This window comes from Hippopotamus amphibius, chromosome 14 (assembly GCF_030028045.1).
Source record: "Hippopotamus amphibius kiboko isolate mHipAmp2 chromosome 14, mHipAmp2.hap2, whole genome shotgun sequence".
Lineage (NCBI taxonomy): Eukaryota > Metazoa > Chordata > Mammalia > Artiodactyla > Hippopotamidae > Hippopotamus > Hippopotamus amphibius.
Genome location: NC_080199.1, coordinates 9,875,667 through 9,899,421, shown reverse-complemented (window position 1 = coordinate 9,899,421; position 23,755 = coordinate 9,875,667). Strand labels below are relative to the sequence as shown.

Below are 23,755 nucleotides of genomic sequence, written 5' to 3'. Positions count from 1 at the left end.
GTGGTGATGTACACTCTGGGCCAGAGCCGCAGCCTCTTAACCGGTCTCCACAAACGTATTATTATCCCAAGCAAAGTGATTTCTGAAGGGACCATCCACGGTGTGATTATTGGCGGCTGCTTCTCAGATGGCCCCCACGGACCCCGCCTCCTGGTTTCCATGTCCCTTAGTGTGGGCGGGCCTTAGACACTTGCTTTAAACAAACATACGGCGGGAGGGATGGAAGAGGTCACCAGACACGGTGGTTTCATCTTCCGGAGTCTCTCACTTGCTCTGGGGGAGAAGACTGGCGTGTTGGGAGCCGTTCTATGGAAAGACCTCCTTCCTAAGGGGTGAGGGTGCCCCCCCACGAACAGCCCTGGAGGAACGGAAGCATTCATCCAGCAGCCCAGGAGGCAGGCAAGCTTACCAATCACCATGCGAACAAGCGGGGAAGGGGACTTTTCCCACCCCCCTCAACATACCTGCAGCTTTGTGAGACCCCCAGAGCCAGAGACCCCTTAAGTCATGCCCAGCTTCCTGACTGAAACTGTGAGGTGATCCACGTGCTGTTTATTTTTTATTTATTTATTTGTTTACTTTTAAAGTTTTTATGCCTTTAATAATTTCTTTAGGAGTTACATGGTATAGGAGCCTCTGCCAAGCACGCTCTGCAAACTCTTTTTATAGGGAAGACAAAGGAACAGAACTCACTCTAAGATGTATCGTGGTTGTTTACAGTGTTTAATAGAGAGTCAACTTAATGTTCCAAAACACCTGCCTCTATAACACAGACGACCCTAAATTCAGTAGGTTTTGTTTACTAACACATAGAACTGTATACTATACATTGGGGGAATGTTGCAGTTTAAAAAGGGAAATTAAAAACTCTGAGGACTTGAACTAGCCATAAAATTATTGACTCATCTCACGTAAGTGAGATCGTGTAGAAAGATGACAAATTTTAATGACTATTAAACAAGAAAAACACAACTTGTTCTGTAAAAAGGATTGTAGAATCCTTGGAGCTTTCTTCTTCTTTAGTATTTACTGCACATCCACGTGCTGTTTAAATCACTAAGTTGTGGAGTAATTTGCAACATAGCAATAGATGAACATAGTTATCATCACCACCTTAACATCTGCAATAGCCTACTGCTCTTCAGAGAAAGACTAAGACCAAAAGCTCAGCTTGACGTGCAAGGTCCTGTAGGGTCTGCCTCCGATGTCCGCTCCCAGCGTCATCTTTCACCACCAGAGACCCCGCTCTCCACGTCTGTCTCTGGTCCTGCAGCTCCCCACACACAGCACGCTCTCCAAAGAGCTCCAGGACACTCTGGTTGCTCACTGATTACTTCACCTTGTACGCAGTAGGCACTCAGTAAGCATTTGTTACATGAATGAAATGACATCTCCCGTGAAGATCAAATATCTTAATTTCTTTTTTGATCAGTTCATGCTCACAAAGCAGAGAAATAATCACAAACAACGTGGCGTGTGTTTGCAATATGTGTTCGAAAGGGGAAATTAAATAATCTTAATTTGATCTCAAGTTAGAATACGACACCACTCAAGAAGCAGGATGCACACCTATAATACATGAGACCCTGAGATGGTAATTAAAAAACCAGACATTGCTTCTTGCAAGTAGAAAATTTATAAATCTTTATGTTCCATGAGAAAGCTATCAAGGAAAACTTGCAAGCCAGCACAAAACTGAGCTGAAATCAATTTCTTAAATAGGAGATCTGATCTGTCACTAGGAACAGGGTCACTGTGTGTCGTGTCTTCAGCTTGGATCTACTACCAAGATGAAATAGTAAATGACTAAGGAATTTGGGACTTTTAATACTGCACCAATAAGAAAGGAGGTGCATAATTGTTAAAGTTATTCAGGAATAGACCTAGTCAGAAGGAAAAGCACTCGAATGTTCAATTAAGTTCTATTTTGCCACTTTAAATTCTTCATTAGATGCCTTTTGGTCTCACATAAGGATCTAAGAAATATGTTTTCAGGAAAAAGTGTTCATTTCTTTGCTGCCTAGAGAAAAAGCAAAGCTCAGGTATTGAAGACACACACCGTGATCTTCAGGGAAGGACTTGCTCGTCTTAGGGGAAAGACCCTAAGAGGTGTGGCGTGAAGGTCGTCAATATCTTTATCTCTTCATGATGGCCAGTCCTAGAAGGCCGGTTTCTTAGAAACTCCATCTAGTGGCTTAAAATAAAACAAACTTGGTGGGCCTGCTTGGCTTCTGGAACTGGGAGGCACAAGGCTTCAAGTGTCTGGTGAAAAATAATGAAGTCTTTTGTCTTGTCTGAGTGAGGAAATTCTCCATTATGCAGGCATATGTAATCCCTTTATCCCTGCTCCCTGGAGGAGAGTTACAGTGGGGCATTTTCCTTTTCCCAGCTGGGGTTAATGTGATGCCCTCTCTACCTTTGAAAGTAAAACAAGACTAGGACCCCTGATGATCATTCAAATGTGGGAATATTCTTCAGCAAACACACATTCCCAGTTGCAAAAATATTACCCCTGGTTTCTTGCCAAGCCTTTGAAAAAAAACATATGAAAGATTGACTCTTTTTTTTTTCTTCTTCTCTGCATTGCCTTTGTGCTGTGGAATTTCAATTGCCCCTTATATGACAGCCATATATTTATACAAAATCTTTTATAGAGGTCAAGCGGAGAGAATCATGTCTTAAGAAATTTTCTCTATTTTTCTTGACATTTCTCCATCTAAAATATTTTAAAATTGGCCCAAAGATGATGGTTCTAAGAGAGATCTTGGAGCTTTATTAGCTTTAAACACCACCAGTTGTTTATAGAAACAGTAGCAGGGGGTCCTCGGTTTCTTTCTTCTCTGTCTCCACATCTTCTTTCTTAATGTCCCAGAAAAACGGTGTGGGAAAAGCCTGTATGTTCTGTAATGAAGGAGAGAGGTCTGCGAGTCTTCAGATTATTTTCATCCATTATAGAAAAGTTAGATTACACGATACCATCTGGTATTAAACATAATTACCATCTAAAGTAACGGCGGTGTAACTTTGCAGAACATTAAATTTGAGGGATTTTACTTGAATTTTGAGCTTCACCTTGTAAAGTATTATCAGATGTGGTTAATATAATGCAGTCACATCAACAGACAATAGGAAGATAGTCCTGTAGTGGTAATTATGTAAAACTATGGCGGTAGAACTAAGTAAGAGAACGAATAATGAGTGTTTCCTGGAAGGGGCTCTTACCTGCCTCCATGTAAGTGATAACATGATCCTCCAAAGTAGGGACCCAGCAATGCTAATAGGTGAGCTCCTCTGTTCAGGCCTCTTGCTTCAATGAGGGAACAAATGTGTTTTCACCCAAGTAAATATCCTGCTCCTTTGTGAGTCAGTCCAGTCTTGAGTACGGCTCTTCAATAGCAACAGCAAATTAGTTCCTTGTTGATCTTGCGTTTTTCATGAAAGTGTTTTCATATGTAGACATGTAAATATACCAACAACCAGAACCTCTTGTAGACTGAAAAATGAAAAAAGCCTTACATCTTATCATATGTAGGTACCAAACGTGAAAAAAAGTGACCTCTTGGGAAATCCATGCCTTTAGTGCATCTACCAAATTCAGCAAATAAAATGTCTCAAACCCTGCACCATTCACTGGGGTTCGAATTTAGTAACCCTGCTACAGACTCAGAAAAATGTCAGTTACAATGCAAGGGTTGAACTTTTTATTATAACAGAAGTGAAAATTTCCAAATGTTGCATAAACCATATGAACCTATTTTTCTAGAGATATGTATTCTCCTATATTACTTACTACTCTACCCTCCGATGATAAAATAGAAAAGAAAAACCTGGTCAAAATATCTCCGCATATCTGTTAGGTGAAATTTAATAGTAGCTCTCTTAAGCCACAGCACTATTACAATCACTTTGCGGGCTTATCTAAAAATAATCTACAAATCATACACTATGTCAATGAAATATATTTTGATTACTACAAATCAGGTACTACCTAGGAGAACACCTTTAGAATATATTATTTTACTATGTAAGGTGATGGATGTTTTTGTTTTTTGTTTATTTTTTAATAAATTTATTTATTTATTTATTTATTGGCCGTGTTGGGTCTTCGTTGCTGCGTGCAGGCTTTCTCTAGTTGCAGTGAGTGGGGGCTATTCTTTGTTCTGGTGCGCAGGCTTCTCATTGCAGTGACTTCTCTTGCTGCGAAGCATGGGCTCTAGGCGCGTGGGCTTCAGTAGTTGTGGCTCTTGGGCTCTAGGCCATAGGCTCAGCAGTTGTGGTGCATGGGCTTAGTTGCTCCGAGGCAATTGGGATCTTCCCGGACCAGGGATCGAACCCATGTCCCCTGCATTGGCAGGCAGATTCTTAACCACTGCGTCACCAGGGAAGTCTCAAGGTGACAGATGTTAACTAGACTTCTTTGTGGTGATCATTTCATAATGCTGTATATACAAATCCCTGGGAATCATTATGCTGTACATCTGAAACTAATACATGTTATATGTCAATTATATCACAATAAAACGTTTTTTTTAAAGTTCAAGGAAAGGAAGTTTGATTGTTAAAAACAAAAACAAAAAAACGAATATATTATTTTTCATTTAAGTTACATTTTGCCTTCTTGAAATTTTCACTACTTTGTTTTATTCAAGTGCATGTACCCACAGATCTTATTGCATTAGTTTATTTTTCTCTGAATACACTTAATTTCCATCCATTTACTTAGTCTCTATATATCCAAATGGTCTTCCAACCAATCTACAAGAGTTTTTAAGTACCAGGAAAATCTTAATAAGGAAACCCAGCAATTAGGCAGCCTTAACAGAATCACAGATAAATATTTACAATAATATTTAATATTTAAATATTTGATATATATCTAATGATTTAATAGTAATATATTCATACTAATAATCTATGTATTTATATCTATAAAAACAGTAAATATATTAATGAACACTTTATAAATCAGATAGTAATAATTTAATAGTTAATTAATAATGGCCTATTAATGCCCAATACTCTCTTTTCTTAAAACTTCAGGTTATTCTTGCCAATGATGGTCATAAAAATTTGCTGCTGTGTCAGGAGGCTGAGCCTCTTTCCTTGGTCCACAGGGTCTTCCCACACATTCCCTTCCGCGCCGGAGCACATCTCACTGAGCTATTGGCACGTCTGGCCCCGGGCTCTGGGGATGCTGCACACGCCTTGCTAGCCGTGCCCAGGATGCGGAGCCGCAGAGACTCCCACGACCTTAACCCAAGCTGCCGAACTGCTGGGCTAACAGACAAGACAATCATTTGAAAAGGAGAACTTGCCCCATGGGAGGAAGCAGAGCGGTAAGAGGCCCATGCTCTGCATCGTGACGTGCTCTTAGACAACCCGGTAATCTGCCTGCTTCAGAGAACTGGCAGCTCTGGTGCAGACAAGAGAGGATAGAATAAGAATGAAGAGGTTCTTTCCCCTTTCCTCAAATTCCCCTGCTCACACAGCCAATGAAGTGCACAGGAACAGGTGGCCTTCAGAGGGAATCTGTGGGGTTTAATTTGAAGTCCCTCCTCTAGAAAACTCTATGACCTCCTCAGTTTCTTCAATATCAGGTTCACCGTATCTTCTGGGGGAATATGACTTAGAGGCTTACATCCTAAAGAAGAGCCCAGATGTCATTTCATCTGTCCTGGACCCTGGGGAGAGAGAGCTGGGAGAACAGGGCCCTGGAAGAGGCCAGAGGACCAAGAGAAATATCCTCATTGAGCCTCCAGCCCATGAAGGACCACCCCCCAGCTAAGCCCTCATCCACCCCGAAGTTACAGAGTGCCAACGGGATGTGCACACCGAAGGTTCCAGGCAGGAATTACAACCCATGGAGGAGACAATGCCATGCTTGTCTGAGCCCCAGTGGTCTCTGGTCTGCTCATTGTGCCTGTGATGGCAGTTACAGCTTCTGTGCGGCTGCTCCCCTGCCCTGATCTCCAGCCCCTCTTAGCCAACGACCTTGATTTAACTCCTGCTCACCATCACTCTTCCAGCTGCCAAGTTCATCAGGCTGAACTTTACCAACCCCCGTGAGCACCCCTCACCTCTCTCTTTGCTGGCTGTCCCTGAGAGATGCTGGTCTCTACCTATTTGACTAGGCTTCCTGCCAACGCCTATGTAGGTTTCCCACTTCTGAGAAAGGACTGTTTTATTTCCTGGCCCATCCAAGCAGAATGGAAAACTTCACAGCTGCCCTTCAGGCACTACGAAGATCACAGTTCTCCAAGTCCAGGACCTCCACCGGCCATCGGGGATGCCAATCTTGGCAGAGGAATCTATGTTGTTAGTTTGGGACTATATCCGCCAATAAACACCCAGCAAATGATGTAAACAAATGATCTGATGACACCTTTAAGATGTTAGCTAGCCTAGCAAGGATTCACTGAGTGTAAAGCTGCATCAGGTGGACTGCTTTCAGCTGGGTAAGCAAGGACCTTGGAGTCAACCTGGAAAAAGAGTACAATGTATCAAAAGTATTTTATGCCCTTCATATCTAGTCTTTGCTGGGCAACAGTGGAGATTCCGCACCACGCCCCTGATTGAAAGGTAGCTATCAATTGTCTGCCTCTCAGGGGCAACCCCTAACTTATTGCCAGCAATGGAAAATCACCTACAGATACCAACTCGTTTAATCCTCTCCTGTAAGGCAGGGGCTATAAATTTATAGACCCCATTTAACAGATGAGAGAGGTGCTAAAAGGAGGTGCAGAGACTGACTCACCCAACATCAAACATCCCTGAAGTGATGGAGCCAGGATTCTAACGCAGTTTGGCTACTGAGTCGCCAACCGAGTACTTGATACACATGCTCACCTACTTCCGTGAGGGCGAGGGCCCCTGTAGCCCTACAGAGGGAGGAGCTGAGCCTTCCCAGGACTCACCGCTACCCAGGGGACTTAAAGCCGAGGGTGGTTGACTGCAAATCCTGTCCTCTGTCCACTTCTACTACAGCAACATAGCATACTCTGTGTGACTGCTTGGACCAGGACAGGAATGAGGTCAGTGTCAAGAAAATTCCAGTCCAGAAATATACATATTTGTAGTCAATAAAAATGACTGTCTCAAAATGATGAGAGAAACTCGCCCAACCTACGTCATTAAATATATTTAATCTTTAAATAATAAGTAGCATTCAACTAAAGACTATTCCTTAGACTTTAAAAAATTATTAATATAAGTGTGTGGCAAGGAAAATTATGCCACAGATCCAAATATTAGAATACAAATATCATACCAGATGGAGTATTCAAAAAGGTTACGAAGATTCCGTCCTAGCTAATGAGATGCTGATGGCAAACTACAAAAGGATGGAACCTTCTAAAATAATGTAAAGCGTTTAATTATTTTATTCTGACATTTCTCTATGCATTCAGCCTAACAAGAATGACCATGTGTTTGTGCTCAATTTCAGGGCTTGAATTAGAGAAATCTCAGTAGAGGGAGCGATGCTTTTGAAAGCACACTGCTCTTTGTTTTGATTTCATCTGATGTGGTGTAAAGGTCACTGCCTTTTGAAGGAAGCTTTCTTTAGTGGAGCCGAACGGTGTAGATGAAGTCAAAACAACAGTGCATTTAATAGCAACCCTGGATCTGATCATTTAGGTGGTGGGCCATCCCCTTTCTCACAATAGTCTCCAGATAAACCTGGCCCTTTAGTGCCAAGTGAATCCCCTACACTCAAGCTAGCGACTATATTCACAAGCTCTGTAAAAATGCCCCACTTTTGTTTCTCATCAGCGTGTTCCCATACATATCCAGAAGTTCATTTCAATTTTCAAAGCAGAAATTAATTCCGAAAAGCAGTAAGTAGGGAAACACAAATTAAAGATGATCATGTGTAGAAATCACTCGTGACCCCACCAACGATTCAAATACCTCCAGGACTCTAGCCTCTCTCTGAAAGACTTTCCTTCGTGGACTTGAACTTCCTGTTCACAGGGAGGTTACAGCACTCTCTTTGCTGGAATGATGTGGATCCTGTTTCAAACAGAAGATGGATATTTGGAAATGTGGGTCCCCTGAGAACTGAAACCCCTGGTAACCCCACTGCTTAATTATCAGTACTCAGAACCAAGGCCTCTCCATCAACATGACTTGAATATTCATTCCAGGAAATGAACGTCCAGGAATTTAATACCTGAACCGTAAGTAATTTCATTGTTAGCTTCAGGAACTTTGTGAAAAATCCACTCATCTGAGCTACAGGCTAATGGGTCATTTCCTTTCTCTACACAACAGGTCATCAACTGGACAAACCAGTCACGTCAGATGAACTGCTTCTCATGAAGACTTGGGCCAAGAGCCTCCTCAGCTGGCTCCATCAATCCTAAGCCTTTTAAGAATGCTGTTTCTAAAGGTTAGTTGTATTTATGTTTTAAAGGTAATACATATATAAGATTAAAAATTCAAAAGGGGTAGAATAGAATAGATTCTGGAGTAAAGTTGGCAGCACAGAGTCACTGTTTATTTTCCCTCTTAGAATCACCCCAAATCAAGAAGGTTAGTGAAAAAACAGAAGTGCAAACTCCATCTCAATAGCTGATGACTGAACCACTGAGTCATAGAGGGTGGAGAGGGCACTGAAGGCAGTGGAGAGGTAAAGGTGTGTCACCTCTTCCTCACCCCCCACCCCGGGGGCTGTCCTCGCCCAAAGAGTCAAGGTTACCTGTCGATGATAATAGGTGCTTGTTACTTGTATATCCTGAAGAGTCCTAAACTCTTTTTTTAAAAAGTTGGGATGTAACTGACATATAACATTTGTTTCAGGTAAACAACATAATGATGCAAAATTGGTACATGGTGCAAAATGACCTAAACTCTTATATCAAGAATTCTGCCCAACCTCAGCCAGACCTCCCCACTAAAAACACTTAAACCCAAAACCCAAACCTAATGAATATCCACCCCTGACCTGTGCCTTCCGAGACATTATTAAGACTGCGGAACTGGTGGTTTCCCTCTAGTAATAAGTATTACATTTCATGTTGCTGCATCAGCAGATAATTCTGACGACCTTTTGGGGCAGTCTACACCGCAAAGGCAGATGAGAAACGGAGGGTCAGATAAATGAGTAGCTCAAGGTCATAGATGAGCAGGGCCAGATGCTGGTCCAGGCCTTCTAACATCGAGTCCAGGATCCTATGTTAGACCCAGGGGACCCTGAAGATCACTTCCTCCAGACTTTATTTATTTTTATAAATTTATTTATTTATTTATTGGCTGCGTTGGGTCTTAAAACTCTTTCCTTCTTTCAAAGCCTATTTTCAAAATGCAAACGGGCATGGGAGAGGCCATTTCTCTCCCAGCTTTATTGAGGTATAATTCACAAAAAACATCGTGTAAATATAAGGTGTAGAACATGATTTGATATCCGTATATGTTTTGAAATGATTACCATAATAAAGTTAGTTAACACATCCATCTCCTCACAGTTACTGTTTTTGTGTGTGTGTGTGTGTTTGTGTGTGTGTGCGTATGTGGTGAGCACACAAGATCTACTCTCTTAGCAAATTTCAAGTACACAGTCGAGTATTATTAACTACAGTCACCACACTGGACATTAGATCCCCAGAACTTATAACTGGAAATGTGTATCCTTTAACCAACACCTCGTCAGCTCTCTCACATCCCAACCCCATTTCCCAATCTCCTCTCTGTTTCTAGGAGTTTGACTATTTTTTTTTAGATTCCAATGTAAGTGACATCATACAGTGTTTGTCTTTCTGCTTCTATGTCACCCAGGAACCCTGGCAGAACTTCCTTAACAGAGAGAAAGGGGAGGCCTAGGGGAGGAGAGGGCCGGAGGGAGCACAGAGACCCTGGGAGAGTGCGGCAAACCTTCCTCCCTCCCCAGTTTGTGTAGGGCTATTTGAACCACTGGTCCCAGGCAACTGGAAATGTTTTCCTTTTCTTTTTAACTTCTCTTTTCCTGTCTTTTTTTTCTCTTTTAGTTGTTGTTGTTGTTCCTTGGAAAGCAGGATAGAAAAATGCCCATGGACCCATAGATATGGACTCTATTCTTGATTTTCTAACCTCTGGGTTACATTATACTGGGGATGTGATATTATTATTATCGCTACCATTATTACTATGGGTGAAAAAAGATAAATGCATCCAAAGAAACTATGTTTGACATCTTATACTTGTCCTTATTTCTTGCAGAGACTGGTGTAGCAGCAATGATGAAACCATTTTTACACAAGAAATGAGCTAACTGGCTTTTCTAAAGATCAGATATGTATTCTTAAAAAATACCTTCACTTTTTTTTTTTCCAATTGTAGCCTCTTATCCCCCGAAATTCACTGGGTGACATGGCTCAGGCAGCCCCAGGGCTTCCCTCTCATTTTGTGCTGAGCTGGGCTGCATGAAATGCTCCAGGCTCTGGGTATCCCACAAACTACACAATTATCAGGCAAGTCTGAGCGGGTCCCTATTCCCTGACAGTCCTGACAATTTTGCTCAGGTCCTCATAAATTTTCTCTTTTTAAAAGTACATTTAAAAAACGTACTTCGGTACATTTAAAAATCAACAACTAGATGTTCCCCTCACGATGTCAATCAGCAGTAAAGGATGAACTTGCTTGCATTATTGTACACATGCTTTAATATGACCTTGAGAAAATACTGGAGAGTCTCAGCCACCCAGTCTATTCAATGTCATGACCCTGGGCACCCACGAAGGCAGTTTTTATTGCCAAACCGATAGCAGCGAATCTGTCAGATGAAGTCTGATTGCGTTTTTCAATTCAAATAACACATTAACACAGGCCCCTGTGACATTCACATATTTCTGAGGCCTAATTCTCTTTTTTTTTTTTAGATTTATTATTTTTTAAAATTTATTTATTCATTTACTGGCTGCATTAGGCTTTCTCTAGTTGTGGCGGGTGGGGGCTACTCTTCGTTGCGGTGCGTGGGCTCCTCACTGCGGTGGCTTCTCTTGTTGTGGAGCACAGGCTCTAGGTGCTCGGGCTTCAGTAGTTGTGGCGCATGGGCTCAATAGTTGTGGCTTACGAGCTCTTGAGCGCAGGCTCAGTGGTTGTGACTCACGGGCTTAGTTGCTTCGTGGCATGTGGGATCTTCGCAGATCACGGCTCAGATCCATGTCCCCTGTGTTGGCAGGCGGATTCTTAACCACTGCGCCACCAGGGAAGTCCCTCTAAGGCCTAATTCTAAGGCAGATGAATCCCTGGAAAGAGGTTTTCCAAAAATCTGTCACCTGGATAGACAGAAAGTTGCTATCAGATGCGGCCCTCCTCCTGAGAAAGCCCCTGTATTCGGCCACTCAGAGGACTGGACATCTGAGATAAGTGCACACCAGAGCTTCACCTTTCTTTTAAGTGGATGGGAGCATCACCTTTCTTTTGTAATCTGGGAGAAGGTAAGAAAAGGTGATGGAAAAGAAAAAGTAGAAGAGCAGTTAAAGAGTTCACAGCAATAGCAGTCTCTGGAGGTCACCTCCTTCCAAGGGTCCCTGTCTACCTCTGCTCTGAAGGTCTCTGGGAACCTCTAAGGCACATTCTGGAAACTGTTATTCTGGGCAGGTGAGTAAGGTCACTTGGTCCTTATTTGGCAGGTAGACTCTGGATACAGACTCAGAGTATTAGGATCACCAAGTGGGTGGCTTCTGGTTCCCGGGAGTGAAGCAGAAATCCAGCATCCAGTCCCTGACCTGTTTCATGTGAGCAGAGAGGGTCTTAAAGACCCTAGGGACTGACTCTGCCATGAACTTGTCTAGTATACTTCCAGTTTGACAGAGACCCTGGAGGACCACGCAGTGTTCAAGGCTGGCCTCATGGTGTCATCCAATGGTAATACCAGGACTGAGCCAGTTGGAAGCAAACTGAAGTTGGGACCCAGGTGGTTATAGTTGCTTAGAAGATTTCCTTTCTCTATTTCAACGAGACCTTTTAGTTTCATCTCATCATATTCTTTGCTGGTAATACCCAAGCCCCAGAAATATTTATTCTCGTCTCATAAAAGGGACTCAAACACACACTTGACTGTATGCGTGAATCGTCAGCCAACATAAAGAATACATACACAGAATCCTGTCTCGATGAGTTAGGACTGTTTCTGGCATATAAATTTCAGGTAGTGTTACAAAGTCAAAATAGCTTCTCAAGTCATATACGTATCAGTCTTATTTCCTCATTCCAGATATCCAAGTGATAGTGATATAGATTCTGGTGAAAAGGCTTTCATGACTATTCTCAGTAATGCAGGTGGAATAGAAAAGAATCAAAGGCCCTCCTTTGAGCACAGTTTGGAGAGGGCTTCCTGCTAGGAATTTATCTACTCACCTTGTCAGCCATTCCACCTCCAGCTCCAATATTTAGGTGTATTTCTTATACAGGTCTATGTAATACAGGCACCAATAAATTATATTCCAAATACATATGCATTTTTATAATGATTATGTTACTTTATATGAAAATATAGTCTTATAAAATACCCTTAAGTAGCTAGCTTAATTTTCCTTTCTGATACTTCAAGGCAGATTTTAGAAAGTAGCATTAAAATTTAGAAGCATTCTAAAATGGATATGCTTTTGATTCTTATAGATTTTAAATACATTTATTTTTAATAAGTTAATACATCATAATCACTTTAAAAAAGCTTTCCCTTTTACCGTTTTCCCCTTAGATTGTGATTTGTCTTTTAGAGATGACAAAAGACATAAAACCTGTAAAAATAAAAATCATTTTCATCTTTCTGTAAATGTTTATACTTATAATTTATGTTTAAGTGCATGAAAGAGAAAAAATGGCTGATTGAGCTAATAAAATATTACTTTTTCAGGAAAGACACTGATGTGTTTGACATTATTCTTAAGTATGTAGTTACCCAAACCTACATTCTAGCAGAAAGTATATATTGAGACTCAGAAAATTAGTTCATTGCTGAAAAAAAAACAGTTCTTTTTGGCTTAATATAATCCTACTTGTGTTTAAATATGTATCAATGTTAAATGGTGTTACCGTAAGATTTTAGTGACTGCGGTCTCCTTTTCGAGAAGGTTCCTTGCCCTGATGCTGAAGACAGACTTGCGAAGCTGTAAAATTATGAGTGTGACTTTAGTTGCAGAATATAAAGGGGAAATATACTGACAAATCATTACATACATGAAACAGGTAACACTATGAACACAACACACGTGAATTTTTTCACTAAAGCATCATGATATGATTGATTCTATCGTTTAATTTCAATTTCTATCTTTACTTTTATTTGAATAGAACTGCAAATAAGCTCAAGGGGCCACATGTCACAGCTTTGGGGGTGGCGCACTGGCTATACTTATTGGTGATAATGCCTCCTTACATCCGAATAGGGTTTTCAGTTTCCAAAGAATTTAATGTTGCAACGGCTACTGGACCCCTATTGCCATCGTTCAGTAGAATGTTCTCTAGTCCACATTACATCTGATTCTGGGCCTGGCCCCAGTACTAATATGAATGATGCGTTTGGAAGCTGTTTTGCCTGCAGACATGGAGACAAACCTTGAAGGTTTCTTCCTCATTGGCGATGATAAAATTAATCCAGGGAAACGGACTAAGAAAAAAAAAAATCCTAGAGGTTGGCTACAAAGCAGAAGATACATGCCCCAAACTCAGCTCCATCCTGCTTGATAGCTGCAGAAGTGAGATTGGTGACAGGTGTACAGGGATCCAGGGTGGGCAGGAAAAGGGCAGAGAAAGAAGAGAGAGACACACCAGCCTGGGAAGATTCAATAACTAGGAAGCGTAGCTACAGACCTCAGATAATACTTGGACAATGACCCGTTCATTTTGATCAGTAGATTAGACTAGATTTCCTGAGCACTTTGTATGATTTTAGTGACTGTTGGAGAGAAAGGGTAACTAGGAAACCTTGCTTATCAGAATCGAAAAGCCTAGTTACAAAGGCAAGGCTACGACACAGGAGATTATCAGTAAAAAGCAGAGTGCGGTAGCTAGTAAAGTGCTAGGTGATACATCATAGAAAAGATGAGGGGGGCTGTAGGGCTCTGGATTGGGGAGAACTAGGTGTGTCTGTAATAGTTAGCAAAGACTCTATTGAAGAAGCAGAAGTCGGATTGGGCCTTGAAGGATGGTTAAGATTTCTACACGCAAAGGAGGCAGTGGGTGAAGAACGGAAGCTGGAAAAGGGTGCACAGGGCAGATTAATTTGGTGCAAACTCTCTGTGTAAGTGCTGAGCCAGGTGGTCATTTAAGCAAGATGAGTGGAGGAACCACTATAAGGCGCAGTGTGTTTCAAACAAAGTTGAGGAGGAAAGTCAAGCAGGAGACAGAATACCTCTGTATTCAGCAAAAGACCATCCCATTTCCTCTTGAACAGAAGACACGGAACTTGAGGTACAAAGTCACAGAGCTCTAGTCTGCAAACAAACCTATAAACAAATGCTATAATGTCAACCCATGTGGCCACAGGGCCAGAGCTGGGAAAGAGCGGGTCACCACACCACAACTGACAACCTACACAATATCATCTCCAGCAACAGAACGTTCCTATTTCACAGCAGGTCCGTAATGAAGGGAAGGATCATTGAACACACTGGCAATTGCCCTCACGTGAGGAGAGGCGGTACACTCATTTTTGTCAATAATGAAAAACTGAGCTGGTTTTATTATTCACTAGAACTCTTTGGAGAATAAATTAACGTGTAGACAATGAAACAAGAGTGGAAGTCTTTTTTTTTTCTTTCTGAAATTATATTTTCAGGGTAATGCAGAAAATCCTGTTTACCGTGATCAAATCACGCAGCTTTCTTTTTTTTTTTTTTTTTTTTACGCAGCTTTCTTACATCTCTTGGCTGACGAGTGAATTTGGGCACTGATTCAACCTCCCTGTGGTGCCAGCACATCTCCTAAGGGACATTGTTTAGAGTCACTTTGGAGACAGCAGACTCAGCTGAAAGTGCTCACACAGTCACGAAAGGGCCCAGGCCACAGAGGCACCAAGGAGGCAAGTTTCAGGAGAGGGCTGTGGACCCCACAACTCTTGTTTCATCTTCAAAGGACAAAGACAGGCCTTAGCCATCTTCCCCCTAGCGTAAGGTGATGATTTGAACTCAATCACCCGGCTACTGCCCCTGTAACTGGGCCGCTGACACTTAAAACAGTGCTCTTCATGTTGCAAAAAACCGTTGCAGACACTGGGGACAATGTGTATTATGTTGTTTCCAAATTACTTCTTGTGCTGCACATGGTTTCTAAAGGGCTTCCAAATCTCCTTTGTCCTAAATTTGAACTGATTAAAACAGAATACATTATTTCTCTGCACCAAGGAGTTCTTGAGAACTCATTTTATAAATAACAGCAAAATGACAGAAGAATAAATACTGTAATAGAATAACTTCAGTTCAGCTTTGGGATATTCTTGAAAGAAGAAAGAAAGGAGATATCTATCCATATCTATATCTGTCTGTCTGTCTGTCTATCTATCTATCTATCATCTATATTTGATAGCCTTGATATGTATTTGGAAATTGTTCTTTCTCCTGGTAAATAAAGAAGGCCTATGGTGACTATCTAGTTATCCAATTTCTTTAGTAGAGCTTTGCACAGTTCTTTCAGCAAAAGACAGTTTCTAACTCAAAGCAACGCTGCTCTGCAGTGCCCTCTTCTGGCTCCAGAAGATACTGACAGGACCTGAAATAACGACCGAAGCACTTAAGGAATTACAGCTTATAAAAGGTGTAATTGTTCATTCTGGACATAAACCTATTAGAAGTGCAGGACTTAAAAAGAAATATATGGGTGACACATTTACATAGCGTTTGCATTGAAAAAAACAAAAGATTAGTTGAAAGGCCTCTTTCTTTGGGTGATTGTAAACCTGATACATTCAGCTCTGCAAGATAACCGTTCTGTGACTGAATTAATAATCAAAAACAAATACATTAAATTTAAATGTTCAAACAAAACATGTGATTTTTTTTTTAAGTCTTAAAATTTTAATTTAAAAGATTTTTCTAGAATTGTGCACTTGAACATGGAATTCAAGAGCCTGGAAGTTCAAATCATTTTGCAGAGAGTTATCTGTGGTTGAATACACTGGAGCTGAAGGGCATAGCAATGGAGGGGTCTAGCTGATTTTCTGGCAATGCCATTTAAGTGTTATAATCTACAGCTTCCTCTTCTTTCTTTTCCCCCTTAGAGTTGAACACCCTGGGCCATTTGACCTACAGCTTCCTGGAGTCTGGATTTTGCTAAGTGTATATTCATGGTATAGTTCACCACGTTTCTTTGTCTTTTTTATTTCCTGTAAATCTTTTTTAAAATCTATTTTGGCTGCACCATGTCTTATTTGCAGCATGTGGGATCTTTTTAGTTGCGGCATGCATGTGGGATCTAGTTCCCCGACCAGGGATTGAACCTGGGCCCCTGCATTGGGAGCGCGGAGTCTTAGCCACTGGACCACCAGGGAAGCCCCTCCTGCAAGTTGGCAGCTGGCTTCTGAGTTTCATCAGACTCATGTTCGATTAGATGTCATGTCTGGTTGTCTCTCTTGATGTGATGTTAACAGTACTGATATTCACTGCTTAGACGGTTGATTCACCCAGTTTGTAAAATTGTCATTTCTTTCTCATTTACTAGCTGGACTACTTTTAAAAGGAGGCACCTCCCCGCGTGTATTATTTGGTTACTCAGTAGTTTGATACATAAGGAGGAGGCAAGATACATGATTGATTCTTTACCTTATTAGTCTTTACAGAATTAACTGGTTTTCTATTATGCTCTAAAGGTGACCAATTATGATGCAACGAATGTCATCACAAACTCAAGGGTTTAAACATAGTTGATTGGTTTCAATCCATTACAACTGTTATCCTTACTGTGGATCAAATGACCCATCTGTGCTCATGAGCGCTTTTCCAGGTTTGGCCCATTGGTTCTTTTGACATGATTCTAGTTAGCCTTTGGAAAATCTTCCTTGTTCTCAAGTGTGACAAGATGTTCCAAGCTCACCTCACACGTTTCCTATTCCAAATCGACAGTTTTCTCCAGGTAGCCCTGATTCATTCATTGAGAAATGCTGTTTCAAGAACATGACCTAGACTCCAGTGATACCCATTGCTACTGAGGTGGTCACTGTTTTGAGAACTTTACCTGACTTACTTTGATATTTTCAATTTAAATTCAGGACATGGGATTTTTACTGAACCTCTTCTATAACAGCATCTGTATCTCCCCCCCGCCCCACACCTCAAGACTCTTGACTATCAAGGACACACAGGGTGACAGAATTCGACTATCTCATAATTAATCATTAGTTTTATTTCACATTTCATTGACAGTAGTCTCAGAATTGCAATACTTACTCTAACACAACAATACAACTAAAGAATTTTTTCAGAGTGTTGGCCTGTATTCTTCTCATTCTCCTTGCTCATTTGTATGCTTGTACTGTGCTCATGTTAGCAGAGCAAATAGCTCTTTTATAGTTTACTCTTCATTTTAGTCCTCACGCACTTGCAGTTCTATGCACAATCATATCTTGAATGCTGACCACTGGTTCTTAGGTCAGTATCTTAGGAGCCATTTTGGAGTTCATTTTGGTGGTCTGAAGTAGGTATTTTAGTGGTTCCCTCAGAAAAGGCTCATGGACACGATAGTATTTACATCCTTACCTCTCGACATCAGTTTTTCTGGATATAAAAAAACTTGGCTCACATATTATCTCTCTGGGCATCCTATATATGTCACTCTATTTTCTTTTGACACAAAGCATTACTGCTGAAAAGTCTGATGATAATCTAAATGTTCTTTCCTTTGTTCATTGTGGGCTAGATACTATTTTTGGTGGGGGGGTGGCAACGTTGGGTCTTCATTGCTGCGTGCGAGCTTTTCTCTCTAGTTGTGGCGAGAGGGGACTACTCTTCATTGCTGTGCACAGGCTTCTCAGTGTGGTGGCTTCTCTTGTTGCAGAGCATGGGCTCTAGGTGTGCAGGCTTCAGTAGTTTCGGATCGCGGTCTCAGTAGTTGTGGTGCACGGGCTTAGTTGCTCCATGGCATGTGGGGTCTTCCTGGATCAGGGATTGAGCCTGTGTCCCCTGCATTGGCAGGTGGATTCTTAACCACTGTGCCACCAGGGAAATCCTAGATACCATTTTTTTAAAAAATTTAAAATCCTGGAATTTATCTGGAATTTATCTTATTTTTGGTCATTCACAATTGATGTTTTGGATACATGATGTGTGTTTTCAACATGTACTTTTAAATCTTTTTATATTTCAGAAAAGTTTAGGACTTCTTGTATTCTATTGCTTTGGTTTTCCTCTTTCAGGACTCCTAAGATATAGACATTGGGCATTTTTCACTTTCTTCAATTTGCCATTTTCTTTTAAATCATTTCCATCTCTTTCTTCACTTCTTTCCTGATTTCTTAAAATATCCTCTTCTTCAACTTCTTTTTCTCTTAAGACATCAGCTGATATATGTAGTCAGTTTGTGTTCCTTCTAATTTAGTCTTCACTGCTTCTATTTACAATTCTTTCCTGAGTTCTGGTAGCTTATGTATGAGTTTTTCCAATTCTTACTTATGGTGCTATTCTAATCTTACGTAATTTATAATGTCTTTTTAGGTCATTTTACAATAGTAGCACAGTTGGAGCTCTTTATGGGTATGTCTTCATGGCAGCTTTTGTGGTCAATAGGACAGCATTCCATTCTTACTCTCTTTTTCTTGTAACTTTTGTAGAGAACTTGACTTTGATGATTTTTGGTTGCTCATTTTCATGCAAAATTTGTTTTCTTGCATTTCCAACATTTCTCTCGTAACTTCAGAGCCTCCTCTTCTGTTTGAACACAGGGATCAAATGTGGCACCTTTCAGGACTTCCCTGGTGATACAGTGGTTAAGAATCCGTCTGCCAATACAGGGGACACGGGTTCGAGTCCTGGTCCAGGAAGATCCCACATGCCATGGAGCAACTAAACCTGTGTGCCGCAACTACTGACCCTGTGCTCTAGAGCCTGTGAGCCACAGCTACTGAGCCTGAGTGCCAAACTACTGAAGCCCGTGAGCCTAGAGCCTGTGCTCTGCAACAAGAGAAGCCACCAAAATGAGAAGTGCACACATCGCAATGAAAAGTAGCCCCTGCTTGCTGCAACTAGAGAAGGCCCATGCAGCAATGATGATCCAACGCAGCCCTAAATTAATTAATTAATTAATTTAAAAAAACATGACAGCTTTCTTTCTGGGATTTCCTGCCTCTGTTTCCATTCCCCCCGACACCACCAATTTCATCTGGATCTGCTTTTTCCTTTGTCATAATAGTTATTTTTGATCCCACTCCTGGATGTTTTTCTTCAGTGTGGAGGGAAAAGGGTGTTTGCCTGTTTCCAGAGACAACATTTGATGCCCTGCAACTAATTATTGGCTTCTTCCCTGCAGTACCGTGTGTTACTGACTGAATATTTGTGTACCCCCAAAATTCATGTGTTGAAGCACTAACCCCAATGTGATGATATTAAGAGAGGAGCCTCTGGAAAGCAATTAGGTTTAGATGAGGTCATGAACATAGAGCCCCTCTGATGGGCTTCATCAGAGGCAGCAAGTATCCTGTTGCTGGCAATCAAAAAACTGCTTCATGAAACTTCCTCTTTGCAAAAGAAGTACACGTACCTCAAGCATTATTAATGAAATGGAGCAAGGGATGGCATTTTGCAATGATGCATTTGCCTGAGCTAAGAAAAAGCAGTGACAAAAGTTCACAGAAAGTAAGACGTCATACCAAGAGGTGTTCAGATTTAATTACAAACATAATTTGCAAACTGTTTATTTTAGAGAAAAATATCTAATTTTATCTTTATTATTTCTTCCTGCTGTCTTAGTGTTTTCTTGGTTGCTATTTTTCTAATTACTTGAGTTGACTATTTGGAACATTAATGTCAATAGTCATTTCTTTATTAAATATTCATTGAAGGCTATGATTTTTCCTCTAAAAATGCCTTTAGCTACTTCTCATAAGTTTGATATATATTATGTTCATTATTTTTCAGATCTAGAGATTTTATATCTCTATTGTGGTTTCTTCTATAATCCCACAGTTATTTGGAAGTGGTTTTAAAATTTCTAAATGTATAGGGTTTCTTTGTGGTTGTCATTTGGTTTCTAATTTTATGTTGGTCAAATAATTCCTTCTCTAAGATACTGATTTGGTTTATATTCAGAATTCCTTTGTAGTGTAGTAAGTGGTCATGTTCTATAAACCATTCATGTGTTCTTGAGGAGGTGTATATTCTTTAGTCATTGAATGAAGAATCATATAAATGGCCATAAAATGAAACTGGTAAACTTGTATATTTCAAATCCTCTAAATCCTATTCATTTCCTTGGCTCTCTGATCCTGTGTTGAGGTACCATGTTACATATTTTAAACTTAATCTTCAAATTAATCCTCAGAGATAGTGTCTCTTTTTTCACAGATGAGAAATCTAAGGTTCATAGAAATTAGGTTGTCTAAGGTTACCCAGGTAATAAGTTGCAGAATTATGATTAGGGTTCTGGATTGTACAGCTTTTCACTACATCATGATGTCTGTAAAATGTCACAGTATTTTAAAAGCATTAAAAAAAAGAGGTATAAAAAAAGCATTTTTCAAGCTATACTGTAATAAAACATTGTCTGCTTGACTTGAAAGATTTGGTTTACACATATAACATACTCTAACTTCTTCTAACTCCTAATACAAAATCTAAACTAGCCATTATTTTGGTTCTATATATGCATAATTGATGTTCACAATAACAACACTGAAGCACTAAAAGAGATCAATGACCTTTCTAACCCATTAGAGCCAGGATAGTTTATAGGATTTATATTTTACGTTTATTGAATCCTTAAAATCAGGGATGCATCACAACTTTTAGTTAACCAGAACATTAATTCAATTTATTCAATCACCTGGGACCTATCAGAGAACATTAAATTCCTTTGGGATGCTCCCACAGACCTGTCAGGGAACATTAGATTCCTTTGGGATGCTCCATGTTTAGATCTAAAGAACCATTGTTCACTCTAGTAACCTTAGAAATGAAGCCATTAATATTTATTTGAGAAAGAAAACCACAAATATATATATTCAACTAACTTTTCTGATTTGGAGTTGTTAACAATACATTTCTGTTGCTAAGTGGGAAGAAGTTTGAGAGGCCTTATTTTTCTTTTCTCACTATGAAAATACGAACAGATTGATATTAAGAGGGAAAGTATTTATAAAAACATATGACCATTAAGCCCCAAATCATGGTCCAGTGAACAAGGCTCGATGAATGTCATTTCTGTTAGAAAGGTGTAGTTTAATTATTATAATGAGCCAGTTTATTGAATAAGTCTCCCACATAAAATATAGTAATTGGAAATAAGCAATTACTGAAAATTACACAGGTTGAAGGTGGTACCTCATTTATCTGTATTTGAATTTTTCACGCACCTGTGAACTGAAAATTAATCCCAAAGTGCATATGACAGATCCTGTGCATGGCAAGATGTTTCCATAAAGTAAACTTTTTGTGGAATCCACATTACGCTTACAAAGAAAGAATTTTTAACAGGTGATTAGTGTCGGTGGCAGTAAGATTAAAATAGTCTTGTTACAATGTATGTAAAGGTGAATACCATTGTACTAGCATGTCAGGAAGGTTTGAAACACATTTCAGAATGTGACTTTTGCACAAAGGGAGTTTTAGATGATGGGTCAAGATTCCTGATCTTAAGTTATTTCAACATCATAAGTTCTGAATCCTGAGAAAACACCAGGCATGAAAGTTAAATATATATACATAAAGATGTACATGCACAGGCACACGTGCAATATGTGTGCACCACCCCCTCCCCAAATCTTTACTCTTCCTTTGGGCTCCAGGGCACCCTGTAGATGTTGGTCCCCGCTCTGTGCGTGAAACACCTTTTTGTCTTTCTGTGAATTCCACTAGATCATAAGCTCTATATGATAAGAATGGTGTATTCCTTGTCCACTACATTCTTCTCCACTGTCTAGCACTGTGCATGGTTCATTCTTGAATTATATTTAAACAATGAAGAAATTTCTTAATATTAAAGGATAGGTCTCTTTGTGTTCTACTTTTTTTTTCCTTATGAAGTGAATCCTGAAAATAATAGATGTGAAGCAGGTAAAAATTGCAAAGGAGGACTGCTTATTTTGAAATGCCTCTATTCACTTGAGATAGAGAACAATCTTATAACTAGAAACTAAACAACTGGAAACTTCATTGGCTTGGCTTTTTTGCACTTGAATTTTATGACCGTGCTTTAGTCACTAATGCCTGTCATTGCAGAGTTGGTCAAATCTTCAACAACTTTTACATCTCAGCTAAACTAGTGTAATGATAACTGATGAGGCAAAGCATGAGGAGAAGACATTACCTTCAATTATGGAAAAAAGTTAGATATGTTTATATATAGTGTTAACTGGTAATGCAATACATGCTAGGGAGATTTAGATTATATTAAGTAAAAACAAAACGACTTCGTGGTTATAGTTCATACACACAGAAAGAAAAAGACTGAAAATCTGCAGAGATAAAAAAAAAAGATGAGTGGATTTATGACTCTGGGAGAAAATGCCAGATGCTTTTAACCAAGCAGCTGTTTGTGAATTTAAAATCCACGGCACTCTGATAATACAAAGGAGCAGCTCTTGGTCTCCAATTACAATTCAGTTGTACTCGAACTTCAGATCCAAAGAACAAGAATGTCAGCAGAAGCACCAACTACAACACATTGAGACTTAATGGAAAATACAATTTATAAGTACAACTATACTCAAAGGGGAAGCATGTTTAAAAAGTAGAGCAAAAAGTAAATTTCAAAGATAGGTTTAGCTGCAACCTCAGCTCTCTCATACCTGTTTTGGAGACTATACCAAAAACACTTGATCAAAAGCCTTTTATATTATGTACAAAAGATGCTTAATCTTAGACTGATTTACTTTTGACCCCAATAAATGTGCACCTAAGGAATGCAAACCAATTACATATAATTCCAAACTAAAATGATCACACAATTAAATATTCTGCAAAAAAGAATCACTGATAGAGAATTCCTACTCTCGTATTCGTTGAAAGCAGCAAAATGTGTTTTTGGCCCAGAACCTAGCACACTGCATATAAAAGTTCTCTAGAAATGACTGTCAAGTGAAGACTGTGCACTTAAATGCAGTCGTATTTTAATTTGAGCTCAAAAACACACTAAGATCAATAAAAATGAAAAAAAAGTTTTCACTTAAATGATGCATCTTTTTGTTTCCTCTCCATTGTTACTGTGAAATAAGTGGGCAACCAATTATCTACTAAAGCATCTGTAGGCTAAAGAAAGAAGCGGCGGGGTTTTCATATTGGGTTTGATGGACACACTTCTTCCCTCGCCGGGACCACACTACTTTGTATCTTTGCCATACGGCTCCCGGTTAGTGGTAGTATCATGTAATCTGCCACTCCTCTCCTAGAGATGTGTCTTGAATGGCACTGCAGAGATGCTAAGCTATTATTTTAGAAAACTCTTTCAGATGAGTAAAAGCCCGAAAGATGAAAACAGGCTATTCTCTCTTTTTAAAGTGAGTTAATGTTCATCCTGGAAATTACAGATCAGGCTGAGTAACTCTCTACGTGCAGAGTTACTGGAACAAATCATCAAAAACTCTACAATCATGTAGAAAATTATAAAATGCTGTACGGCAATCAACAAGGCTTTG

The 23,755-nt window shown here is 40.0% G+C and overlaps 1 protein-coding gene across 1 annotated transcript in view; it reads right to left on the bottom strand.

Moving 5' to 3' along the window:
• The window catches only part of NALCN (sodium leak channel, non-selective), a 305,890-nt gene that overhangs the window by 59,293 nt on the left and 222,842 nt on the right, over positions 1–23,755 (bottom strand). Inside the window, exon 17 of the mRNA XM_057707941.1 lies at positions 13,015–13,088. Coding sequence (XP_057563924.1) covers positions 13,015–13,088 — 74 coding nt within the window. The remainder of the gene's footprint in view (positions 1–13,014; positions 13,089–23,755) is intronic.